Source organism: Bos indicus, chromosome 11 (genome assembly GCF_029378745.1).
Source record: "Bos indicus isolate NIAB-ARS_2022 breed Sahiwal x Tharparkar chromosome 11, NIAB-ARS_B.indTharparkar_mat_pri_1.0, whole genome shotgun sequence".
Taxonomy (NCBI): Eukaryota; Metazoa; Chordata; class Mammalia; order Artiodactyla; family Bovidae; genus Bos; species Bos indicus.
In genome coordinates this window covers 46,450,925-46,476,942 of record NC_091770.1, presented here as the reverse complement: position 1 = coordinate 46,476,942, position 26,018 = coordinate 46,450,925, and the positions used below count along the sequence as shown (strand labels likewise).

General features: G+C 44.1%; 1 protein-coding gene across 1 annotated transcript; it reads right to left on the bottom strand.

Annotated features, from left to right (window-relative positions):
- Positions 1-719: 719 nt before the first annotated feature.
- IL36RN (interleukin 36 receptor antagonist) lies at positions 720-5,348 on the bottom strand. The gene is made up of 5 exons (XM_019969664.2): positions 5,318-5,348; positions 5,078-5,133; positions 3,659-3,744; positions 2,519-2,646; positions 720-2,347 (listed from the first exon to the last, which is right to left on the bottom strand). The coding sequence occupies exons 2-5, from the start codon at positions 5,104-5,106 to the stop codon at positions 2,123-2,125; spliced, it is 468 nt and encodes a 155-aa protein (XP_019825223.1). The 5' UTR covers positions 5,107-5,133; positions 5,318-5,348; the 3' UTR covers positions 720-2,122.
- Positions 5,349-26,018: the final 20,670 nt, after the last annotated feature.

The window sequence follows — 26,018 nt, the reverse complement described above, 5'->3', positions numbered from 1 at the left end:
ATATGAGACCTTTTCTGTGTGTGTGGGCAGACAGTGTGAACCAAGTCTGTTCTCAGCAGCCCTGAGGGGCCTGTGGCCTTGCTGTCTGCTGCCTGAGACCTTATGCTGCTTCTGGGCTGGAGCTGCTGAGGTCCCTGGAGCCAGACCCTCCGGCCTGGCCTCTCCCTTGCTGATCCTTCAGTGGCAGCTGAACCTGCCAGGCTGGTCTGACTGGCAAGGTGCAGAGGGGACACATGGAACTACCATTTGGACCCCTCCTCTGGCTTCTGCTATGATTCCCCACGGTTTAGGCAGAGACCCTGGAGTCACAGCCTCTGGGCCATATGTCTGAAGGTGCAAAGGTAGTTGAGAAAGATCTAAATCTTGTGGAAACAGAATATTCAACCAATTGAGTCTGGTCAGCTTTTAAAACAATATATTTATTTTACTCGGCTGTGTCGGGTCTTAGTTGCCACACTCGGGATTTTGTTATGTCACGTGGAATCTTCCATTGCAGTACACAGACTCTCTAGTTGTGTCACTTGGGCTCCGGTAGTTGTGGCACTGGGGCTTAGTTTCTCTGCATCATGTGGGATCTTAGTTCTCCAACCCGGGATCGAACCCATGTCCCCTGCCTTGCAAAGCAGATTCTTAACCACTGGACCATGAGGGACGTCCCTGGTCAGCTTTTTAAGTTTCATATTTGGGGAAATAAAGGGATGGTGTTCATTTTGAGCAGGACAGTAAAAGCACTGGAGAAAATTGCAATCATAATAAAGTAAATGATTTATTTCTCTTCCCCTCCATACTAGTCATGTATTGCTGGGTAACAAGTGACTTGACCCGAAACCTCAACAACATAAAGCAGGAACACTTATGTTCTCAGAGTTCCTAAGGACTGGGCTGAGCTTAGCTGGGTGACTCTGCTTCAGCCTCTCACTAGGTTACAGTCACTCAGAGGTGCATCACTTGAAGGCCTAGGTGGGCTGGAGGCTGAGCTACTGTCAAGGTCACTTGTGTGGCCGTTGTCAGGAGCCTTTATTTTCCACCACTGGGCCTCCTTATAGGGCTGCTCACACATAGTGGGTGGCTTCCCCCAGAGCAGGTGAACAAAGAAGCAGACCAAGATAGAAGCCACAGTGTCTTTTATAACTTAATCTCACAAACCGCATAACATCACTTCCATTGTGTTCTATTGGTCATGGAAACAACTGTGGTCCAGTGTGGGAGGGAGCACAGGGGTGGGGCATGAATACCAAGCGACTGGGGATCATCAGTCACTCCAGCTTCATTGTAGAACAATTAGAAAATACAGATAAATAAAAAGAAGGAAAGAAAAATCACCTGTAATAGCATTATCCTGACGTTGCTAAAATGGAAGTCAACTCTTTCAGACTTTTGTTTCTATGCCGAAATATACATAAATAGGTTTTTTTTTTTCATTAAATTGCAATTCCAAGATATGCTACTTTGTAACTCATTCTTCTCGCTCAATATGTCATGAGCATCTTTCCATGTAAAGAGACATCAGTATCTTGGGTTTTAATCGTGCCTTGGATTTCAAAAGATGTGACATGCCCATCTTCCGTCTTCTGAGTTGGAGCCACTTCCTCAGACACCACCACCCTCTCCCATCCATGGCTGAAACATGAAGGTAGAGAGGGAAAAGGCAGCATATGATGGTGGCTGAATTAAAGAGAAGGGGGCAGGGTCTGTGTCCTCAACTCTATGAACACTCTCCCTCTTCTGCACAGTGGGGACCTCGTGTGGCCGGCTGGTGGCCCTGATAGGCTCAACCAGAGATGTGCTGCCCTGTGGGGCTAACAGCTACCAGGTACTTTATCACAAAGCATGGAGGGTTCCCACCACTCCCCTGACCCTGACTCATTAGAGGTTTATTTCATGGGGCTTTTTCAAGGATTCACACCAGTAGTGCCAATCAGCAGGAGAAGAAACTGTACAAGGCCCCAAATCTCAGAAGGATTTACCCAAACTGGGAAACAAGGGCAGGAAGACTGACAGTATGCCCAGCCCTCAAAAGTGGGGGCCATGAGAGCAGAGGCAGAGTGACACCACGGGTGTCCTCCTACACCTCCAGCCCCTGCCAGAGCTGGCCTGCAGGGAGCCCTGGAGACATGTTGCCCTAGTCACATTGCTGGAAGTAGAAGTCGATGATGGGGTTGTCCCAGCTGGTGTCCTTCGGGAGTTGGGTGATCTGCAGAGGCTGGTCAGCTTCAGGCACTGTACAAAGAAACCAGCCTGGGTAGGCAGCCGACTCAAAGCTGGAGGTGAGCCCCGTGTCCCGCCGGTAGAAGGTGAATTTTTTAGACTTCTCGGCACTGTGGTAGAGCTCCATGATGTTCACTGGCTGCGGACAGAGGGCACGACAGGTGAGGGACAGGAGCAAATGGAACATAAGGAGGCAGAGCCATGATCAACAGAATCCTGCAAGGGAGAGGTGCCCCAGCCACAGCAGCAGCAGCAGCATCTTTGACTTAGTGAAGCCAGAGAGTGGTGAGAGTGCCCCGACAGGACCCACCTCTAGTTTCAGGGTTGGTTCCTGCCCTGTCCCACACGACAGGCACTGGCTCCCACCATGGACGCCCAGGATGACTGGAGAAAGCTTGGCATCCAGAGACCGATTGGGGACAACGCTGATCTCCTCACCTAGAGGAAGAAGGGGATGCGGGAACCTTGACTGCCCTTCCTCTCTCTCCCCAACTGTGGGCTGTATCGGACACCCTCCCCCACGGTTGGGCAGAAGGGGAGCTTCATAGCAGCTGTCATGTAGGGAAGGGTGGTCTCCTAAGGTGGTCCAGTGAACGTCAAGACACATAGGATCTTGAAGATGATACTATCTTCCACCCCCACATCCACTCCATTGTCCAGAAAAAAACTTCAAGTCTCCAAACCCCAAGAGAAATTTGATCACCTCTTTCAACGCCCCTTGACCCTCCAGACTTTTCTGTAACCTGTCTTGATAAAACTCCCAATTAGAGTTATTTGGACATCTTTCTACCCTCCTGTGAGAGTCCTGAGATCAGAAAAAGGTCTCGTTCCTCTCTGTATAATTCCTCCATCTCTCTCTCTCTCTCTCTCTCTCATTCTCTCTCTCTCTCTCTCTCTCACACACACACACACACAACCTCATAGAGAGCTCTACTTGGCCCTAACACCTGGTAAGAGTGTTCCAGGTGTGTGCTGCTTAGTGAGCAGGCCCAGTCATGCTGTGAGCACAAAGGCAGATGGTGCCACCTGCCCCTCTAAGTCCCACCACTCTGAGTGACCAAGGACCCTCAGAGAGCCAAGGGGACCCAGAGTAAAGAGGCAGAAACCCCCTCTCACATGGAAGTAAAGATTTAGACAGCCTGCGTTAGTGCTGTCCTCAGCAAGGGCTACCAGGAAAAGGGATGTTGGACGCAGCTCTACCTACCGAGGAAATGACTAAACAGCCATCTTGGAAAAGAATCCCACCTCTACATAGAGGCTTCTGGTGCATGGCGCCATTCTGGAAAGTGTGGTAGTTCATTTGTCCTTGCTCAGAGCCTGGTTTTTTGATGCCCTATCTACTGTGTCAGGTCTGTAGGTTTGTGCTAGTGTTTTTAAGTCCTCTTCAGAACCCCTCCCTCTGAGCATATAGAGAGACCTAGGGAAGTAGGGTCAGGTTTTGGCCACCAACCTTTAATGACCTTCCCCGCTTGTAGGCCTCCGGCTAGAAGCTGATTATCATGCAGGTAAAGCACCTTCAATGCTGCATCCTTCATTCTGAAATATCAGGACAGGATGACACTCAGTTAGGGGACGGGTTGCTCCAGCTCACCTGATCTCTCGAGATTCCCCCAATCTCAGGCACTATCGCCCTCTCTTCCCACTGATCCGGAAGTAATGGCACAGCCTCCTCTCCCACCCCTGGGGGCACATACCTATCACCGGGACAACACCACAGCCTCCTATCTGAGTCTGGACTTTCTCCTTCACCCTCTGCAATCTTTTCTACACTAACCAGACTCTTTGATGTGCCACGTTGGAAAGGAAACTAAACTGTGGGTCAGAGTCCTGGGTTCTCACCCTGGCTCTGCCACCATCGTCACAATAGACAAATGATTCAGTCTCTCTGGGCATGAGTCTCCTCATTGCTAAACTAAGAAGATGGGATAGATGCTGTTCAGGCCTTTTCAAGGTTAAAATGTGCCTTTATCAGCTTCTACCTTTACTTCTTCTGCTTGGTGCATTTATTAATATTTCCACTTGCCTATATAGTCCCTACTATGTGAAGGATTTCTTTACATTTAAAATTCTTTCATTTTGTTTTTCAAATTTAATTCACATTTACAATCTCAGTTGATTTTCTGACATCCTGTGAGGTGAAAGATGTATTCTGAAGGGGGTTCTTCCAGATGTCATATGGGGAAAAAAATGTATGCTATATACAAATTGGCTAAATGTTGGCTAAACACAAAGAAATCTCTACTTCAAAGTAACTAATATGCTGAGTTGTGCTACAGTCCTCTTCGAAAGGGGACCTAGAAAACCTATTTTCCACATTTCCTTGACTGAAGAGCACCACTATATAAAGCCACTCATAAGACTGGCTTCTCTTGGGGGGCAAGCTATACTAGACCCTGAGCTCAGTGAGAGCAGGAGTCTTTTCATTCACTGTTCCAAGTCCAGAGTGGAGCGCCTGACTCAGCATAGGCCAGTGGACAGACAGACTGACAGAAGAGTTTTGCTAAAGCTATTTTGTCCCAAAGGGCAGTAAGGAAGTAATGCCTGAATCGACTTCACTTCACCACATTGGAGGGCGGGGATGGTAGGTAACAGTAGGGATCCAAGCTCCTAACTGCCTTTCTCATTATGATGGACGAGGCCACAGCTCTTTTCTCATCAGGTAACCCCCAAGAGGGAAGCCTGCCCCAGTCTGGAGAGGCTGGAAGAGATGGTCTAAAGGCAAGAGGTAGGTGCCTGTTCACACCTTTCCAGCCACCCCCACTGTAGGCAATCCTGAGCATCCCCTCAGTGGAAAGACTGGACAACAGGTCTACCTGGAACTGCGCCCCTTCCCACTGGACACGAATCAGTCAGGGGCTCAGATACTCACCGGAAGCACAGCGCCCCGCTCAGGACCATCTTGAGCTTCCCGGTGTGTAGACTCTCCTATTTTGAGATAACAGAAAATCTCAGGTGGAAATGGAGGCTGAGCTGCAGGGGACCTGGGCCCCCTGAGCCCTCCCCACCTCCCCCCTCAACCCTCTGCCCTGGCATGGGAAGAACCCCCAAGGAGCAGGGGAATTCTAGGTCTGGGGTCAGGAGAGGCGAGGCTCAGTTCCCCAGAGGACACCTTGGAATTCTCCTTTCTCCTGACGGAGCCCGTGCTGTCTGCCTGCTCCTCCAAGGTTGCCTCAGCCCTTTTAATGATCCCTAGGGAGGGGCCCCTGAAACTGCCTCAGTCTCGGGAGGAGCAGGATTTCCAGAGTGATTTCATACCACCTTAAGCTTCCAGAAACACCTGCCACTCATTATCTCACTCAGAGAAGGAAAGTTTTAGAAACAGTCTTCTTCTTCGAGCAATTCTGAAGAACTTCCAGGGGCTTTCCAGCCCTTTGTGATCACTGAGCTCCTAGACATCTGGCCCTGCCAGACCCAAGGGAAACATGCAGTGAGCTAGAACAACCCCCTTTCCTCCTTTCTCCCTGCCCTCCTTCCTTCTCTCCCTCTTTCGTTTCCTCCCTCCTTTCCTTCCCTTCTTCCTTCTTTCCTGTATGCCTTTGCCAAGACTATGGAAAATGCTGGAGGTGGAGCTCCCCGCGTGCTTAGGTACTGTTAAGATTATTCATTGTAGAAAAACCTGAAAATCCAGATTGACAAAAAAAAAAAAAAAAAAAGAATTCTTGTCTCCAGCTTGTGTATCATCAGCAAACCAAGAACAATTTTTCCTCTGCACATACATACCTGTAACCATCACTTTACACATACTGCATCCCAGATATGCTCTGTTTAGTCTCTCTGTCCTGTTCGACTCTTTGCGACCCCATGGACTGTAGCTTGCCAGGCTCTTCTGTCCATGGGGTTTCTCCAGGCAACAATTCTGGAGTGGGTTGCCATGCCCTCCTCCAGGGGATCTGTGCAACCCAGGGAAATAATCCAGGTCTCTCGCATTGCAGACGGATTCTTTACCGTCTGAGCCGCCTACCCTACTTTCAACTCGCTTTAGTCACGGAAGCAAAATAGCAGAATCTCTTTTCATATCAAGTACAATGATATACTTCCCTGGTAGCTCATATGGTAAAGTGTCTGCCTGCAATGCAGGAGACGTGGGTTTGATCCCTGGATCGGGAAGATCCCCTGGAGAAGGAAAAGGCAACCCACTTCAGTACTCTCGCCTGGAAAATTCCATGGATGGAGGAGCCTGCTAGGCTACAATCCATGGGATTGCAGAGAGTCAGACACGACTGAGCAACTTCACTGACTGACATAATGATATCAGAATATTGAAAAGCTGCAGAGTATTTCTATGCAACATCATTTAATTACAGCAATCAATTATTATTAGCCGTTGTTATCATAATGTGTTATTGAAAATCTTTCAGTGACAAACATCTTTGTATCAACATCTTTGCTTATGTGTCTGATTATTTCCCTTGAAAAAATCTAGCTTGGGCCATCTATTATTGCTCTTTCTTCAGTACATAACTGATAAAATAATGTGTGATTGTATGACATTTCATGAAGTTTTAATCCTTCCATATGCTCCGTGTAATGGATCTAAATGAAAGGTAAGGGTCAGTGCATAATAACAATTTAATTATGTCTTGAGCACCACATAAAACCATTTATTGTTAAGTCATATATTTTTAAAAAATATTGTTTTCAGATGAATGGACTAAAGTGTCCTAAAATGTTAAAAAAAAAATAAATAAAATATCACATGGTTCAAAGGGTAGAAAAATGATTCATCACTCATAATGCTGCTACTGTGATAAACACCTTTCAGAAAATTAGATCCTTATGTAAAAATTATTATGGCCAAATAGAAAAGACACTATTTATGCAAATAGTTGCAAAAGAGAACAAAACAAAAAAAGACACTGCAGAAGGAGTTGGCCAATAGGCAAAATGACTTTAAGCAAACAGGCTTTCATTTGAGAAGTGGTAATAGGGAAGAAGGTTTTGTTTCTCCTAAAAAGGTAAAATGCCAACTGCTTGGTTTGCCCCCTGTGATCCCCTGACTCTAGTGAATTGCACCTGTGTGACCAGAGGACGCTGCCATGGTGCTTCAGCAAGCTCCCTCCTCCTTCTGCTAATAAAGAATGAAGCCAGTATGTGGTCCCCCTCTCCTCGCCCCCATGATGCTGAACATCCAGAGGGTTGTGTATAACAAGGGGGCAATACAGAGTGAAAGGATGGGGCAATGAATGGATGAACCAAGAAAATGAAAGAAAGAAATATAAAGCAAATCCCTGCTAAGAAAACTTCTCCAAACTTGAAAATAAAACACAATGATAATGGCATGTGCTCTCGGTGTTGTACTGGAGCATTGTCAAACAGTCCCACCAACAATTGCATAGTTCTCTGGGGAAAGTCCATCTTTGTTTGACTTATCAATTACCATGGGTTAGATTATCAGACTCCGTGAAGTTAGGTGTGAACTACGAGAAGATTGATAAATTGCAAATAATTTCTGCCTGATAGAAAAATAGTCCTAAAAGGTATCAGTTGTCAGTTTAGTTCACTTGCTCAGTCACGTCCAGCTCTTTGCAACCCCACGGACTGCAGCATGCCAGGCTTCCCTGTCCATTACCAACTCCCAAAGCTTGCTCAAACTCATGTCCATCGAGTTGGTGATGCCATCTGACCATCTCATCCTCTGTCATCCCCTTTTCCTCCTGCCTTCAAACTTTCCCAGCATCTTTTCCAATGAGTCAGTTCTTTGCATCAGCGGGCCAGAGTATTGGAGATTCAGCTTCAGCATCAGTCCTTCCAATGAATATTCAGGAATGATTTCCTTCAGAATTGACTGCTTTGATCTGGGTACAGTTGTATTGCTTTACAATTCATTAAGCAGGGTGTTTTTTTTTTTTTTTTTAATTTAAGCCAATCCACTCCACCATTTCTTTCCTGATTGATCATATAAGTTTCTGTTCCTTGACTTACCCTTTGAATCAGCTTTATAATCCTTCCAGTTCCTTCATTTATTAATAATGATATATCTTTGACACATGCTCATTGTATGTTTGTGTGAAAGTCATGTTTTGGATTTTTTGAAAATTAAACTGGCATTATATAAAACAATGTTCCTTTGCCCCAAATTCACACATCATGTGTCATGGTTTTCAAATATATACACAGATTCTTTGATACTTCACCCTTTAAGAAGTGGAGCTTAATTCTCTTTCCTTTGAGTGTGAACTGGATTTAGTGACTAAAGAATATATTGGGTTGGCCAAAAAGTTCATTTGGATCTGTCTATAACATCTTATGGACCATGGAGGTGCCCAGAGGCTGTTCCAGCCTGCAGAAGGGTAATGTTCCCAATGGAGACTTCTCATCACCTTTGAGTGGCAGTGCCCTGGAGGTGAGTGCAGATCCTGTCCTTGATGGGGAGATGAGGATTCAAACAGTGTCAGAGTACACACCTGTACTACTAGGTAAGAACACATTCACAAACAGCTTATTATAGCAAAATGGTCATTTTTATTAGTAAGATAAATTAAACAATAATTAAAATAGCCAATATTCATTTGATGTTCACTATGTCCCAATAACTGTTTCTTGTTTGTTTTTTTTTCCCCAAGAACTATGTTTAGTGGTTGGCCTGAATGTTCTCATTTTGTGGTCAGAACTGCCCTGGGTAGTTAATACCATAATTATTATGCTTCATTCATGGAAGCCAAGAATAGAAAGATTAACTTTCACCTGATCAGTTCAGTTCAGTTCAGTCGCTCAGTCGTGTCCGACTCTGCGACCCCATGAATTGCAGCATGCCAGGCCTCCCTGTCCATCACCAACTCCCAGAGTTCACTCAGACTAATGTCCATCGAGTCAGTGATGCCATCCAGCCATCTCATCCTCTGTCGTCCCCTTCTCCTCTTGCCCCCAATCCCTCCCAGCATCAAGAGTCTTTTCCAGTGAGTCAACTCTTCGCATGAGGTGGCCAAAGTACTGGAGTTTCAGCTTTAGCATCATTCCTTCCAAAGAAATCCCAGGGCTGATTTCCTTCAGAATGGACTGGTTGGATCTCCTTGAAGTCCAAGGGACCTTCAAGAGTCTTCTCCAGCACCACAGTTCAAAAGCATCAATTCTTCAGTGCTCAGCTTTCTTCACAGTCCAACTCTCACATCCATACATGACCACTGGAAAAACCATAGCCTTGACTAGACAGACCTTTGTTGGCAAAGTAATGTCTCTGCTTTTGAATATGCTATCTAGGTTGGTCATAACTTTTCTTCCAAGGAGTAAGCGTCTTTTAATTTCATGGCTACAGTCACCATCTGCAGTGATTTTGGAGCCCTGGACCTATAATTAATATTAGAGTTAGAATCAAGCCCAGGAAACCTGAATCCAAAGCTATTGACTCCAAAACACAACACAGCAGTCAGAGTGATCTTTTCATAGTCTGAGTCAGATCACAGCCCATCTGCTCCCAGAGTCTCTAAGAGTAAAAGAAAAGACTTGGCCATGTTTTCAAAGCCCCACGAAATCAGGCCCTCTTTAACTCTTGACCTCATCCTTTCACCACTCCATGCAGTACATTCAAGGCACATGAACCTCTTGCTCTTTCTTGAACAAGTGAAGCATGTCCCTACCTCGGGGCCTTTGCACTGGCCATTCTCTCAGCATGGAAAGCTCTTATCCAAGACATCAGCATGGCTCACTCTTTTACTCTTTAAAGTCTTTGCTAAACTGTCACCTTCTGAACAAGACTTACACTCACCACCCTAAACTGCTCTCTGCTACTTCCAATTCCCCTTTCCATGCTCCATTTCTTTGCACAGCACTCACCACTTGTAAGCACATTGAATAATTTGGGTGTACTACTTATCGGCTCCCCTGCCAGTCCTGTTGGAAAACAAACTCAAAGGAAGATGTTTTCTATTTTCTTCATTGGCATATTCTAGACACTTAACACCTTCGATAAATGATGCTGCATTGACATTGAGTAAATTACACACTGTATCATGTAGAAAAAGCCAGACAATTGCCTAACATTTTGTTCACAATTATGATTTTATTCCTCAGAGATTTTTTAAAAACTTTTTTTTGGAATATAATTGCTTTAAATTGTGTGTTAGTTTCTGCTATACAACAATGTGAATCAGCTACACGTATACATATATCTCCTCCCTCTTGAACCTCCCTCCCACTCTTCTATCCCATCCCTCTAGGTCATCACAGAGCATTGAGCTGAGTTCCCTGTGCTATACAGCAGCCTCCCACTAGCTATTTGTTTTACACATGGTAGTGTATAGAGGTGCTTCCCTGGTGGCTCAGATGGTAAAGAAACTGCCTGCAATTCAGAAAGCCAAGGTTCAATCCCAGGATCGGGAAGATCCCCTGGAGGAGGAAATGGCAACCCACCCCAGTATTCTTGTCTAAAGAGTCCCATGGACAGAGGAACCTGGTGAGCTACAGTCCATAGGGTCGCAAGGAATCAGATATGACTGAGTGACCAACACTTTCACTTTTCACTTCAGTGTATATATGTCAATCCTACTCTCTCAATTTATCTCACCCTCTCTTTCTCTTATTATGTCCACAAAACTGTTCTCTTCATCTGTGTTTCTAGTCCTGCCCTGCAAATAGGTTCATCTGTACCATTTTTCTAGATTCCATACATATGTGTTAATATATGACATTCATTTTTCTCTTTCTTACTTTACTCTGTATTGATGCCTTTGACTCTTCATTCTCTTGATGTAACAGTTAAGACCATAGGTGGACAAACTTTGACCTATGGGCTAAGATGGGCCCACTATTTGTTTTGTTGGAACAACTGTCATGTTCATTTGCTTAAACAGTCTATGAACACTTCCGTACTACAATGAACAGCATTGAATATTTATGACAGAAACTACAGAGCTTACAAAACCTAAGATACTTCATACCTGGCCTTTGAGAGAAAACGTTTGCTGAAGTCTGGTCAAGACACTCTGGATCCAAGTCCTAAATGTGTCACTTATCAGCGTGTATTTTTGATCAAGTTATTGAATCTTTCTGTGTTTTGAAGTCCTCATTTGTGAAACAGGAATAAAAATAGTATTTACGCAGATTGTTGAGCTTAAATTAGTTGATGTATGTGGTCTGCTTAAAAGAGTGCCAGGCACATTCAAGCAGGCATGCTTAGTGGCTCAGTCGTGTCCAATTCTTTGTGACTCCATGGACTGTAGCCTGCCAGGCTCCTCTGCCCGTGGAATTTTCCAGGCAAGAATACTGAGTGGGTTGCCATTTCCTTCTCTGAGGGGATCTTCCAGACCCAGGAATCGAACCTGCGTCTCCTGCATTGGCAGGCAGATTCTTTATCACTGAGCCACTGGGGAAGACTGCCAGGCACATGGTAGAAGCTTAAATGTCAGCTACATCATCACTACCACCAGCAGCAGCAGCAGTTACGTGGCCTTGGGAATTTTCTTCTTCTCTCTGATGTGATGATTCATCTTACCTTTTTGTTTCTCTATAAAAACAGAGTAATAGCCACTTCACTGGGTTGTCACGAGGAGTGGATGAGACAGAGGCTGCAAAGAGCTTGGTAGGCACTTGGCACGAACCCACAGACACCTGCTTACTGCCCTCTTTGTGTTTCCTTGTCTCCTCCCCAGGTACATAAAGAGGAAACTGGGAACATAGCAGAGGCCAGGTTCACATTCACCTAAATCTGGGGCTGGTTCAAGACCAAACACTTCCTTGCACAGGTTAATGTCCTTTCCTGGGTTAGAGAATGAGAAAGCCCCACCTCAGTCTGGCTGAGAGGCCATAGCACATGCTATGGGATTTCCATGTTACTTACATTGGCTAACATTGGCTGCTCGTTTACTGTGCCCGGCACCATCTCAAAAGCAGTACAGGCATTGTGCCAGGGGTCCTGAGAGATGAGCACTAGTCTTATTTGCATTTGACTGACAAGAAAATGAGGCTCAGAGAGTTTGGTTCACATACAAACTAGTAAGAGATGGACCCAGTATCGGTCCCCTAGCAGTTGGATTCCATACTAACTTGTCCCCCCTCCCAAGCTCCATCCCCAACTGTGAACAAATAAACCATGGAATTCTACAGATTCAAGTGATAGAGGAAAGGAGGGCACAGATGGAAACTAGTCGATGTCCCTCTCAGGGTTTTGTTTGCAGGAAAGATCAAGTCTCCAAAAGAACAGGGGCATCTTCCACCACAAGAACAGGAAAGACAGTGGGAACCCCCAGAGTTGGTTCAGAGACAAAAGGCTTCACCAGTACAGACAATACAGTGGTGGCAGGACTTCTCTGGTGGCCCAATGGATACGAATCCTGCCTGCCAATTCAGGGGACACGAGTTCCATCCCTGATCCAGGAAGATTCCACGTATGACAGAGCAACTAGGCCCCCACCGTCTAGGACCTACAAACCACAATAACTGAAGCCCATGCACATAGAGCTTGTGCTGCAAATAAGAGAAGCCACTGCAGTAAGAAGCCTGCACATCACAACTGGAGAGTGGCACTGCTCAACACAGCCAGAGGAAGCCCGCGTGCAGCAACAAAGACCCAGCACAGCCAAAAATAAATTAATTTTGTAAAAAAGAATGTGTTGGATTATGAATTTTTTTTTTTAAATGCAGTGGTGGACATCCAAATGGAAAGGATTGCTCACCCCCTGGGATGACTTCTAGGTGTTTAGGACATCCTTGAAGGACCCTGCCTGGCACAGGAGAGATGGTGGCGATGCACACACAGCCTCCAGGGGGCCCCAAGCAGAAAGGGACCTCCTCCCCGACTCCAGCCACAATCTGTGGTCACTGTGGGAATGACATAGGGGAAGGTGCCACTGGGCTGTTAACACGTCTGAGAACCCCTGGGCTTCCCATGAGGTCACAGGAAGGTTTGAGGTCTGGGAACTGGCTGCAGCTGGGTGCCTTGTTTCTGCTTAGTTCCATGGCATCTTCCAGCAGGGGAGGGCAGGGGATGGGCCGGTTCTACAAGCAGGGATCAAGGAGTGTGTGGGTGACCCAGGAGGCAGGGTGAGGTTCTGTGTATGTCACACCCACCCGACAGTTTCTCCTGACTGAGTCACCAGGGGCGGGGCCAGAGCCACTGGCAAACTCCTTACCCCAGATGCGGATAAGACACTCCCAAGCAGGTCCAGAGGTTTCTGTCCTCTGCACCTCAGAAGCCCCCAGAGCCTAAGGACTCCCCTCCCATGGGTTGTGTGCTTTGGGCATGACCAGAGTTCTGTCTGAAGAACAGCTGGGACTTGAGCCAGATTCTGGACCTGGGTGTGAAATTGGAATTAAACTAAAAACATGGAAGGGAAAAGCCAGCCGTTCAGAAAGAGGGCTGGTCTGGCTCCATTCTCCCTGGGTCCTCCCCACCTTCTGCCTGTCAAGTGCCCTAAGCTCTGTGTGCATGGCCATGATCTCATCAGAGAGGACACTCTTGGACAGGGTGGATCAGGCCAGCCACACTTTGATCCATCACTTCCAACCATTTATGCAACCAGCCTGTGTGATCTTTGATTCTTTCCACAGAGGACTTGGAGAGGTGAGCACCTGCAGCAGAGTCAGCCAGGACAAGGGGAGCTGCATCAGGGCTCCCTGTGGGGAGGCTCTAAGACTCCTGGTGGCTCAGATGGTAAAGAGTCTGCCTGCAATGCAGGAGACCGGGGTTCGATCCCTGGGTCGAACTTTCACTTTTTCACCTTAGTGATGCTTGGAACAGAGAAGGTAAAATTGTCCCCCATATATATATATATAAATATACTTAGTTGCCCAGGGCTCCCTGGTGGCTCAGTTGGTAAAGAATCCACCTGCAATGCAGGAGACCCAGGTTCAATCCCTGGGTGGGGAAGATCCCCTGGAGAAGGAAATGGCAGCCCACTCCAGTATTCTTGCCTGGAAAATTCCATGGGCAGAGAAGCATGCCAGGCTACAGTCCATGGGGTCACCAAGAGTCAGACACGACTTAGTGACTAAACAGATAGTTGCTCAGTCATGTTCAACTCTTTGGGACCTCTTGGGCTGTAGCCCACCAGGCTCCTCTGTCCATGGAATTTTCCAGGCAAGAATACTGGAGTGGGTTGCCATTTCCTCCTCCAGGAGATCTTCTTGACCCAGGATTGAACCCATCTCTCCTGTGTCTCCTGCACTGCAGGCAGATTCTTTACCTGCTGAGCCACTGGGAGAGCCCATATATATATATGGGTTTATATTCTTTGCAGTTTCTCAAGATGGAAGCTTAGATTATTAATTTGACACATTGACTTTTCTACTATAAGTATTAAACACTATGAATTTCCCTCTAGGCATGCTTTAGTTACATCTCACAAATTTATACATATTGTATTTTTATTTAATTCAAATATTTTCAAACTTCCCCTTAGCCTTCCTCTTTGACCCACAAATTACTTAGAAGTATATCGTTTAATTTCCAAATACTTGGAGTTTTTCTAAAGATTTTCTTTTCTAGTTAATTTCTAGTTAGTTCAGTTATTGTCTGTGTGATTTCTCTTATTTTAAATTCACTGGGTTTTGTTATACAACCCAGAATATAACCTATCATGGTGAATATTCTGTGTGCACTAAAAAAGAAAGTGCATTCTGATGTTGTTGTGCGGAGTGCTCTATTGATAGTGTTTTTCAGGTCTTCTGTACTCTTACTGGTTTCCTGTCTACTTGTTCAGTCCATTATGGAGAGAGGAATGTTGAATTCTCCAACTATAATTGTCTATGTCTCCTTTCTATTCTGTCTTTGCTTCATGCGTTTTGAAGCTCTGCTGTTAGGAGCATACACATTTAAGATTATTACATCTTTTTGGAGAACTGACATCTTTATCACACATAGTCATATATGTGTTTCTCTGCAACGATAGCACCCCAGTGTGTGCATGCTAAGTCACTTCAGTTATGTCCGATTCTGCTCGACCCTATGGACTGTAACCCACCAGGCTCCTCTGTCCATGGGATTCTCCAGGCAAGAATACTGGAGTGGGTTGCCATGCCCTCCTCCAGGGGATATTCTGCAATGATGGGCAGATTCTTTACCCCTAGTGCCACCTGGGAAACCCTGTAGATTTGTACAATCACCACCACTACCAAAATAGAGAACTATTCTATCCCCACAAGGCTCTCTCATGCTATCCCTTCATACCCGCATTTTGGCTTCACCCCCAATCCCTAATCCCTAGCATCCACTATCTGCTTTTTAATAGTCCCCAGTTGGCTGGGAACTGTTTAGTTTTACTCCTGTTATTTCAGCATAAGTATTACTATTAGTAGTGTGTCTTTATAGTGAAAGTGAAAGTGAAAGTGCTCAGTCGTGTCCAACTCTTTGTCGACCCCATGAAGCCTACCAGGCTTCTCCGTCCATGGGATTTTCCAGGCAAGAGTACCGGGATGGGTTGCCATTTCCTTCTCCAGAGGCTCTTCCTGACCCAGGGATTGAACCCCCGTTTCCCTTATTGCAGGTGTCTTTATATGTGCTTTTTAAAAGTCTCCTAGTTTGAGTAGTGAATTTAATCCTTTTTCTTTTATTGGGATTATGAATGTTTTTTGTTGTGTCTATCCTATGATTTTATTTTAGGTTTTCTGTCTACCATAATTTTTGCTGTGCTTCATTCGTACTTTTTGCTTGCTCGATTCATTCTTTTTTTGTTTCAATTCATTTTCTTCTAGTATGTTAGAAACATACAATTATATTTTCACTTTTATACTGGTTAACTAATTTCTGATACACAGATTTAAATGTATTTTTCTTTTTCTCTAAAAATTTATGTTTATTTGTTATTTAGCATGTTATATTCTATAAGACCTCGCTCAGGACTGATTTTATGTGCTTCAAATAAATTAAATTTTTATTTATTAGAAGAAAGTGTGAGATCAAGATATTTACTCCAGTTTAGACTGGGGGTCAGCAAACTATGGCCCATGGACCAAACCTGGCCCACTAACCATTTTTGTACAGTCTATGAACTAAGAACATTTTTTACACTTTTAAATGAGTGAAATAAGAACTTCCCTGGTGGTCCAATGACTAAGACTCTGATGCTTCCAATGACCACGGCCAGTCCCTGGTCAGGGAATTAGATCCCAAATACCACAACTAAGAGGTCACATGCCACAACTAAAGATCCTGTGTACTGCAGTGAAGATTGAAGATTCCATGTGCTGAAAGTAAGACCCAGCACAGTCAAATACATACATAAATAAATATTTTTTAATAAAAATAAAAAATAAATGAGTGAAATAAATTTTAAGGAATAATATTTCATAACAGTAAAATTTATATGAATTTCAAATTTTATCTTATCTGTTCACAGATAAGGTTTAACACAGCTTTGCTCATTGACTTATGTATTGTCTATTTTTGCGCTGCTACTTCAGCAGAGTTGAATAATTGTCACAGAGACTATATGACTGACAAAGCCTAAAATATTTCTTGTAATATATGGCCCTTTATAGAAAAAGTATGGCAACCCCTAGCATGTGTGCTAAGTCACTTCAGTCATGTCTGACTCTTTGTGACCCTGTGGACTGTAGCCCACCAAGCTCCTCTGTCTATGGGATTCCCCAGGCAGGAATATTGGAGTGGGTTGCCATGCCCTCCTCCAGGGGATCTTCTTGACCCAGAGATAGAACCCACATCTCTACATCTACCTGTATTTACAGGTGGGTTTTTTTTACCCCTGCGCTTCCCTCGTGGCTCAAAGGGTAAAGAATCTGCCTGCAATGCAGGAAACTGGGGTTCAATCCCTGGGTCAGGAAGATGCCCTGAAGAAGGGAATAGCATCCCACTCCAGTATTCTTGCCTGGAGAATTCTATGGACAGAGAATCCTGATGGGCTACACTCCATGGGGTTGCAAAGGGTCAGACATGACTGAGCGACTAACACTCACTCACTCTTTATCACTAGTGCCACCAGGGAAGCCCGGCAACCCCGAGATCATCAGTCAAATGTTGCCTCTCCAGGCTTCCCTAACTCAAGTTCACATTGTCCACTTTTTATGAAGTGGGGTGCCGAGGACCAGCCCCGGCTGATCCAGGGTATTCGAAGGGGAGACGGCGTCGGCGACCTATTCAAATGGTAATTAGAGATATAAAGAGTAATAGAATGAGGATAGCTCAGTAGGAAAATTCAGTGGAGAAAAGAGGCTGAGTAGCTTGGTTTATGCAGAAAATCAATATAACCCGTGACACCAGGTTAGCTCTGACCACGGAGGCCGCAGGCGCCCTCTCGAATAGCGGAAGGGGCCCCACCTTAGACACCTTCTCGAGTGGGTCTTAGAAGCCCAGGCAAATAAGTGGTCACAGAGGATATCCACGCTCCAGATGGAGACTTCAGCCGGAAGCTAAAGGAAAGAATGACATGGGGAGACCAAGCATTGGTGAGCAAGGCCCGTAGCTTTATTTTTAACAGGGGCTTTTATACCCTAAGTTACACATAGAGGATAATAGGGGATGCAAAGTCAGCAGTCTTTGATTCTTATCAAAAACCAGGGTTTCTTTCCTGCAAATTTATCGTATACAAATGGTTTAGGTGATTTACATCATCTTCTGGCCAGAAGGCCTACTAACATTTTATGACTCTTGACAAGAACTTATCAACAAAGACTTATTTTCTCTAAGAGTAATTATTTTAAGGTTTGGCGCCATCTTCCAAAGATAAAATTGCATTCCTATAGGGCGGATGTGTAATGGGTTTACAACAAAGAAAATAATTTATTACCTTAAGGGTCTAAAGTTACTAACACCAAGGCCACTACTTATTTTTTCTACATACCAACTATATTAATTAATACACATTCAAGGATACAATTCAGGGGATGTGAAAACTTGGCAACAAACATTGACTCATCAATGAAATCCTTTACTAGTCTTATTCTGACAGTTTCTAACTCTCTGAGAGGCTCTAAGCTATTTGAATATCTTAAGCTTCCCGTGCCTCTGGAGGCTGGGAGACTGTAAACAATGCATAGCTGCAGGAGTCCGGGTAAACTTGTCAGGCGAGTTAGAGAGCCATCTGAGGGGTTTGGATTTAAACACTCCTAATTGCCCAGGAACTTTATTAATTGGAGCTGTAAGTTAACTCTTTGACAGAGAGAGCGAGATGGTGGTGGGGGACAGCCCCCAGTAAAGTCAGAGGTGAGAGCACAAAGCAATGAAGTAGGCAGACTCTGGTTTTTTGGGGGGAAAATGCTCGAGAATATCCGGGCGGACTCCTGAGGCTCGATCCCGCCTTTGCGTATGCCGAGCCTCCTTCCTCACGACCTTTGTCACGAACGGAATGCCTCACCGGCTCCCGGCAGTGGGGAACCTAGGCTTTCTTTGCCCACCAGGTTGATGACAGGCAAAAGAGCAGGAAATGATCTTAGTATTTTTGTATCTCTCCAGGCCTGAGCACCACCCCCTATATTAGAAGACTATATTTGTTGTTCAGTTGCTAAGTCATGTCCAACTCTTTGTGACCCCATGGACTGCAGCACCCCAGGCTTCATTGTCCTTCACTGTCTCCCAGAGTTTGCTCAAATTCATGTCCATTGAGTCAGTGATGCTATCTAACTATCTCATCTTCTGCCACCCTCTTCTCCTTTTGCCTTCAATCTTTCCCAGCATCAGGGTCTTTTCCAATGAGTCGGCTCATCACATCAGGTGGCCAAAGACTATTAGAAGACCATGTTCTTTAGTCGCTCAGTCGTGTTCAACTCTTTGCAACCCCATGGACTGTAGCCCGCCAGGGTCCTCTGTCCTTGGGGATTCTCCAGGCAAAAATAGTGGAGTGAGTTGCCATGCCCTCCTCCAGGGGGCCTTCCTGACCCAGGGATTGAACTCAGATCTCCCACATTGCAGGAGGATTCTTTACCATCTGAGCACCAGGGAAGCCCAATATTATGTTATAAACAACTATTTAAATTATCACCTACCTGCCTTCCAACTTTGATCTAGTATTTCTGATAACAGTTTCATCTGCATGTGAATTATCTCTCTAGATATGAGGTAAAATCTTGAGAAGACTAGTTCATCAAGCACATTGAGACTGAATCATACTGCATTATACAAAACTAATCTGACTCTTTCTATAAATGTAAATGTGTCTTCTGTAGTATTAAAATGTCCTGCGTTGTCCTTCTAGCAAGATGGGGTAACAAGAACCAAATTTAACTTCCCACCTGACTCAACTGAAAAAAATAAAAAAGAAAATGGATAACATTTATGAAGCCATGGTTTTAAAGCACTGAACATCAGCCAGTGAAGGACAGTGATCCCAGAGAGACAGGAAACAAATGTGGCAACCCAATAATTAACCCCACTTTGCAGTAGAAACCCAGGGGCTCAGCATTCTTTCTGATTAGAGGAGATAGAGCTTTTCAGTCTGTGGAAATGAAGATACTGGGAGATTTAAATATATATATATATATATATATATATATATATATATATGAATATAAGAATGAAGGGTTGCATAGAAGGAGAATCCAGAAGATCTATAGAGGGTCCCCATTGCACAATCACCAGAGTACCGATTCACGTATTATAGATGAGGAATCTACCCAAGGCTGGAGATTCAGTTCAGTTAACCCACTCAGTCGTGTCCAACTCTTTGCGACCCCATGGAATGTAGCATGCCAGGCTTCCCTGTCCATCACCAACTCCCAGAACTTGCTCAAACTCATGTCATCGAGACAGTGTTGCCTTCTAACCATCTTATACTCTGTTGTCCCCTTCTCCTCCTGCCTTCAATCTTTCCCACCATCAGGGTCTTTTCCAATGAGTCACTTCTTATCAGGTGGCCAAAGTATTGGAACTTCAGCTTCAACATCAGTCCTTCCAATGAATACTCAGAACTGATTTCCCCTGAAATTCCTTTAGGATTTCAAACAATATGAAAAGGCTGAAGGTTAAGACACTCTAAAAGTTTAGTGGGAGTAATACCTGTCCCCACCAGCTGGACTGGGAATCCCATAATTCCCAGGCATTGGAGTATAGTATTCAGAAGGACTTTGCTTAAGAAGTGGAAAATTAGACCTGGACTAAATACTGCAGTGGTCCCACCTCCCCAGTCTGAAATCAAGACCCCAAGTGATTAAATAGGGCTTCCCTGATGGCTCATATGGTAAAGAATCTGCCTACAGTGCAGAAGACCCGGCTTCGGTCCCTGAGTCAGAAAGATCCCCTGGTGAAGGGAATGACTACTCACTCCAGTATTCTTCTTCCTTATATGTCTTTAAAAATCAAGAAGTCCTAACTATCTGGAATTAGAAATGCAGACAGCTAGTGTGTGCCCTGAATGGGATTCTGGAACAGAAAATGGATATTAGATGAAAAAAAAAAAGGCATAACAATGTGTAACTATTGATTGTTGGGGGCCAGAGTGAGGTACTCCGCCCGTGACAAAGGTCCTGAGGAAGGAGGCTCGACATACGCAAAGGCGGGATCGAGCCTCAGGAGTCCCCCTGGAACTCCTCGAGCATCTACCCCCATAACCAGAGCCTGCCTACTTTACTACTTTGTGCTCTTACCTACACCTCTGACTTTACGGGGGGCTGTCCCCCACCACCTCTTTCGGAGAAGGAGTTAACCTAGAGCTCCAGTCAATAAAAACTCTTGGGTGTGACAAGAGTGTTTTAACCTACAAACTCCTCTGAAGGTTCTCTAGCCTGCCTGACAGGCTCATCGGGCCACATGTGATTGCTCACAGCCTCCCAACCATGAGAGGCACGAGATGCTTTAAACCCTCTAAAAACAGGTTCTTTAGAGAAGTTAGAAAACTATAAGTATAAGTATAGTGGGCTAATTAGAAATTGTGTTGGTGAAGGGTTTTTCATTTGTTGAGCCAATGTTTGTTGCTAAGTCTCCACATCCCCTGCCCTTACACACATTAATGAATATATAGAAGAAATAAGTATTAACCTTTGATATTAATCACGTTAGACCTTAGGCTAAGTAAATTCTTTCCTTAAGTAAAACCCACTACACCCTCACCCTGTAGGAATGTAACTTTACTTGGGTGGCGTCTGTTTTGAGAATAATCAGCCCTGGAGAAATAAGTGTCCTGATTGACTGACCGCTGTCACAAGGAGAGGGTCGTAAATTGTCAGCAGGCCCCCCTGGCCAGAAGATGATGTAACACCCCTAAGACCTCTGTATACCTTTGTATGAAGCACCTGACTTTGATAAAAGTCAGGACTGCTGACCCCGTGTGACTTTTGCATAACATCTCAGTGTATAAAAGTAGACCATGGAAAATAAAGAATTGGGATCAGTTTCCCGAAATACTGGTCTCCCCATGTCGCTCTCTCTCTCACTCTGGTTGAGTCTCCATCTGGAGCGCGGAACCCACCATGCTTACTAATTATGCCTGGGCTTCTAAGATCCGACCGGGGAGGCCTCAGTGTCTCCTCTCCTTTGGGAGAACGGAAGGACGCCTGCGGCCTACGTAAGTGGTGCAAACTTCTTGTCTTGAAGTTTTATTGGTCTCCCGCGTAAACCAAGCTACTCAGCCTCTTTTCTCCACTGAATTTTCCTACTGAGCTATCCTCATCCTATTACTCTTTATATCTTTGATAAAATATTTAAATAAATAGGTCGCCGACGCCGTCCCCGCTTCGAATACCCTGGATCAGCCGGGGCAGGACCCCGGCAATTGATATATTAATTGCAACATTAGTGTTGTACTAATGAAAAATGTTAATAATAAAGAAAACAGTTCTGAATATATAAAACTCTCTGTACTATCTGTGAGATGATTTTGTAAATCTAAAGCTGTTGAAAAATTCAACATTTAGTTAAGACAACCAGAATCCAACAAAGTAAAATTAATAATGTCTGACATCCAATCAAAGATTACTAGGCAAGCAAAGGAACAGGGCAAAAAAGATATAGAAGGAGAAGAATATAAGTTGAAACCAACCAGAACTGGCACAGATGTTAAAGTCGAAAATGAAAAAAATTAAATGAAATGTTAGTCATTCAGTCATGTCCGACTCTTTTGATCCCATGGACTATAGTCCACCAGCTCCTATGTCTACGGAATTCTCCAGGCAAGAATACTGGAGTGGGGTGCCATGCCCTTCTCCAGGGGACCTTCCTGACCCAGGGATTGAACTCAGGTCTCCCACATTGCAGGCAAGTTCTTTACCATCTGAGCCACCAGGGAAGCTCAAATTAAAAAATACAGGACATCAAAACAGGAAATTTAGTTATTAAAACTAAAGTTCACATGTTTAAAAAAGGTTAAGAGTCATGAAAGATTTTTCAAAAACAGATTTGAATGAAATTCTAAGATGAAAACTACAATGTCTAAGATGAAATAAACACTGAATGAGTTTCATAGAGCATTTGGTATTATAGATGAAATGATTAGTAAACTAGAGGACACAGCAATAGAAAATATCCTAAATTATGTATATAGAGAAAAAATATAAACAAAATCCAACAACAACAAAAAAGGAAAATCAGGGGATTTCCCTGGTGGTCCAGTGGTTACGAATCTGCCTTCCAATGAAGGAGACTTGGGTTCGATCCCTGGTCAGGGAAACTGAGATCCCACATGCCACGGGGCAGCTAAACCCGTAAGCTGCAGCTCGACAAACCCGTGCGCCACTAGTCAGAGCACCACAACCAAGGCCAGTGCTGCCAAAGCTAAAAAAAAGGAGAACCAGTGAAATGTGGTGAAATGTGGAGCAGCTCCAAGTGTCCTAATATATGTAATCGAAATCTTTGGAGAAGAAGATAAGGCACAAAAATATATATTTAAAGAAAAATGGCCAGAATTTCTGTTCTAAAATGTGCGTATTTTTGCTTGATCTTAGTCAAAAGGCTGAGAAGCGATTGCATATTTTCTTCACTTGTTATGACAGCAGTCACCTTTAGCGTGTGTCCCAAGTTTGAATCCCTACTAACATACTTTAATAGATGTGGGACTTACGTAAGTTCCTTTGCGTCCCTTCAATTTCTTCATTTGTAAATGGGGTAACAACTGCTGAGAAAGAAGAAATCATTCTGGAATGAGTTAGTCATGAAAACTTTCACCCTATGGGTGGAGTGACTAGTCTTCCTGGTTTTTGCTTATTTTCCCAAAGTAATTATTAATAGCCCTCCTTTTCATCCTCAAAAGTACCCTGATTTGTATGTTAAGTGTTGTGACCATAGTTATAGGGTTACTGAGAGGATTAAATGAGATAGTGTCTGGTGTGATGTGAGTTCTATATATTTAACTTATGAGTAAACTATGAATATATGTTGTCAATGCATATATAGATTACTTCAGTGCTTTCACCTTCATTTACATGTTTTTACTATTAAACAGTGCAAGTTCGAGGTAAGTAGACATACACAAGTGCGTCCCAAGTGGCTTTAGTAGTAAAGAACCTGCCTGCCAATGCAGGAGACATATAAGAGACAAGGGTTCCATCCCTGAGTTGAGACCCCTGGAGGAGGGCATGGCAATGCAGTCCAGTATTCTTGCCTGGGAAGTCCCGTGGACAAAGAATCCTGGTGGGCTACAGTCCACAAGGTCAAAAAGAGTCAGATAGAACTGAAGTGATTTAGCATGCCCACAGACATACGCAAAGTGAGGACTACTACAGATCTACTTAGATTTTAAGTTTAGAACAAACATCTAAAAAACAGCTCTGTGGTATAATTAAAATTAAAATAATTGTACATGTTTTATCATTGTGTTAAAATACGGCAAAATTTGGTCAAAGGCCACTATTGAAGCAGACATGTAATGATTGTATTTTTCATATTATATTTATGAAGTGAAGTGAAAGTGTTAGTCACTCAGTTGGGTCTGATTCTTTTCAACCCCATGGACTGTGGCCCACCAGGCTCCTCTGTCCATGGGATTTCCTAGGCAAGAATATACTGGAGTTGGTTGCCATTTTCTTCTCCAGGGGATCTTCCTGACCCAAGGATTGAACCCTGGTCTCCTGCATTGCAAGCAGATTCTTTACTATTTGAGCCACCAGGGAAGCCCTATTATAATTATAACTAGTGTAAAAACAAAAAAAGGAATAGATTTTCATTAGTCTGCATCTCTTCATCATGACAAATTTGGTCTTGCAGAAACTTAATGTGTCTTTATTTAAATGAAAACACTATGGATGGATAAGGCCCAATACTCAGGGACTAAAGTACCCACTTCAGAACTCCATCATGCTGGTACCCTGATCTGGGACCTCCACTCTCTATAAATGGGCAGGCTACTAACAAGTTAGCCTGCCAAACTTCACGAACACTGGCAGAAAACACAAGGTTTCTGGATTAGGGACAAGGATGGTCTTTTCAACATATGGTGATGATACATACAGTTGGCATCAGAGCAAAAAGGCAGGAACTGAAATCTCTATGGGAACCAGAGCCAGGGTTGGAAAAGCAGGACTGTAATTGACAAATTGCTGGAGGCTCTGCATTGGAGAAGGAAATGGCAACCCACTCCAGTATTCTTGCCTGGAGAATCCCAGGGACAGGGGAACCTGGTGGGCTGCCGTCTATGGGGTCGCACAGAGTCGGACATGACTGAATCGACTTAGCAGCAGCAGCAGCAAAGGGGAAGAGTCTGAAAGTGAAAAACTAGGGAGCCGGGGTGCATGGTGGGGAATCCCCACACACTGTGCGTTTTACCTCCAAGCTGTGGACCAGGTTCTTACAGTAAACATCAGAGGAAAATCCTTTTGTGCTACCAGCAAGGGAAGAAGAAAGGGAATCATTTTGGGGGGAGTCATATTCTCAGTTCCTCATATGTTGAGTAATTTTGAATTGCCCTCTGGACATTGTAAATGTGTATTACAGAACACGTCTGTTACATTCCTCTGAAGAAGTTTTATTTCTGTTTTAGGACTCAGTTCACTTAGATGTGAAATGCAAAGTCTGTCTTTCAACAACAACATATATCTCAGATCAGTTCTTTTATCTTTAACTGGGTTTCCATGTATGTTTCAAGGATCATCTAGAAATTTGGGTCGTTTTTACACAGAATTTTGTGACTCTCTGTCTAACTGCCTCTCTCCTTCTAAGGTTACCTTCTCAGTTTCCAGTGGCTGTGGTTGTCCCCAGACCTCTCCCCTGGTCTTTCAAAGACTGTAGGATTTTCTATTAGTTCTAGTTGTTTCACATCATGCAGCATTAGTTAGCTTGCAGTCTAAAACTGCAAAAATGAGAAACTGACATTTGTGGATTATTTTTTCTAAGCGGCTACTTTACTCTAGAATCTCTCTGCATGTATTTTCTTGTGGTCACTTGCCCAGGCACTCAGATCCCCTCCCTACCAGGCCTTATAGTTGTTTTTGTGAAAGTCTCGGTCCAATACGAGCCTACTCAAGACACCAAAAGAAACTCATATCTTTCTAAGAATAGCTTTCATAATTAGCACATCATGACATTTTTTCTCTGATCTCTTATTTTTATGTTAACTGGAGAATTAAGTCAAATTGACTGATTTCAATTTACTTCCACTGTTCTTCCATTTTTTCATTGTTTCCTTTCTGATATCTTTTTTTGTTTGTTTGTTTCTTTTGCTCCTTCCTTTACTACTTTCAATCAGATGGAGGAAGGTGGTTTTGTTTTTCCTTTATTTATTTTCCTCTCAAGTTTGGAAGTTACATACTCTCTATTACTTTGATAGTTACTCTAGCCATTTCCTGCTGCTGCTGCTGCTAAGTCGCTTCAGTCGTGTCCAACTCTGTGCGACCCCATAGATGGCAGCCCACCAGGCTCCCCCGTCCCTGGGATTCTCCAGACTTAACTAAATACAAAGTTAGTCGTTATTTTTAGCTGGGGAACTGTGCCATAATGAGGGTGGCTATGAGGGTAGGATGGTAACTTCTTCCTGGGTTATCTGAATTTTCCCTCCTTTAGTGTC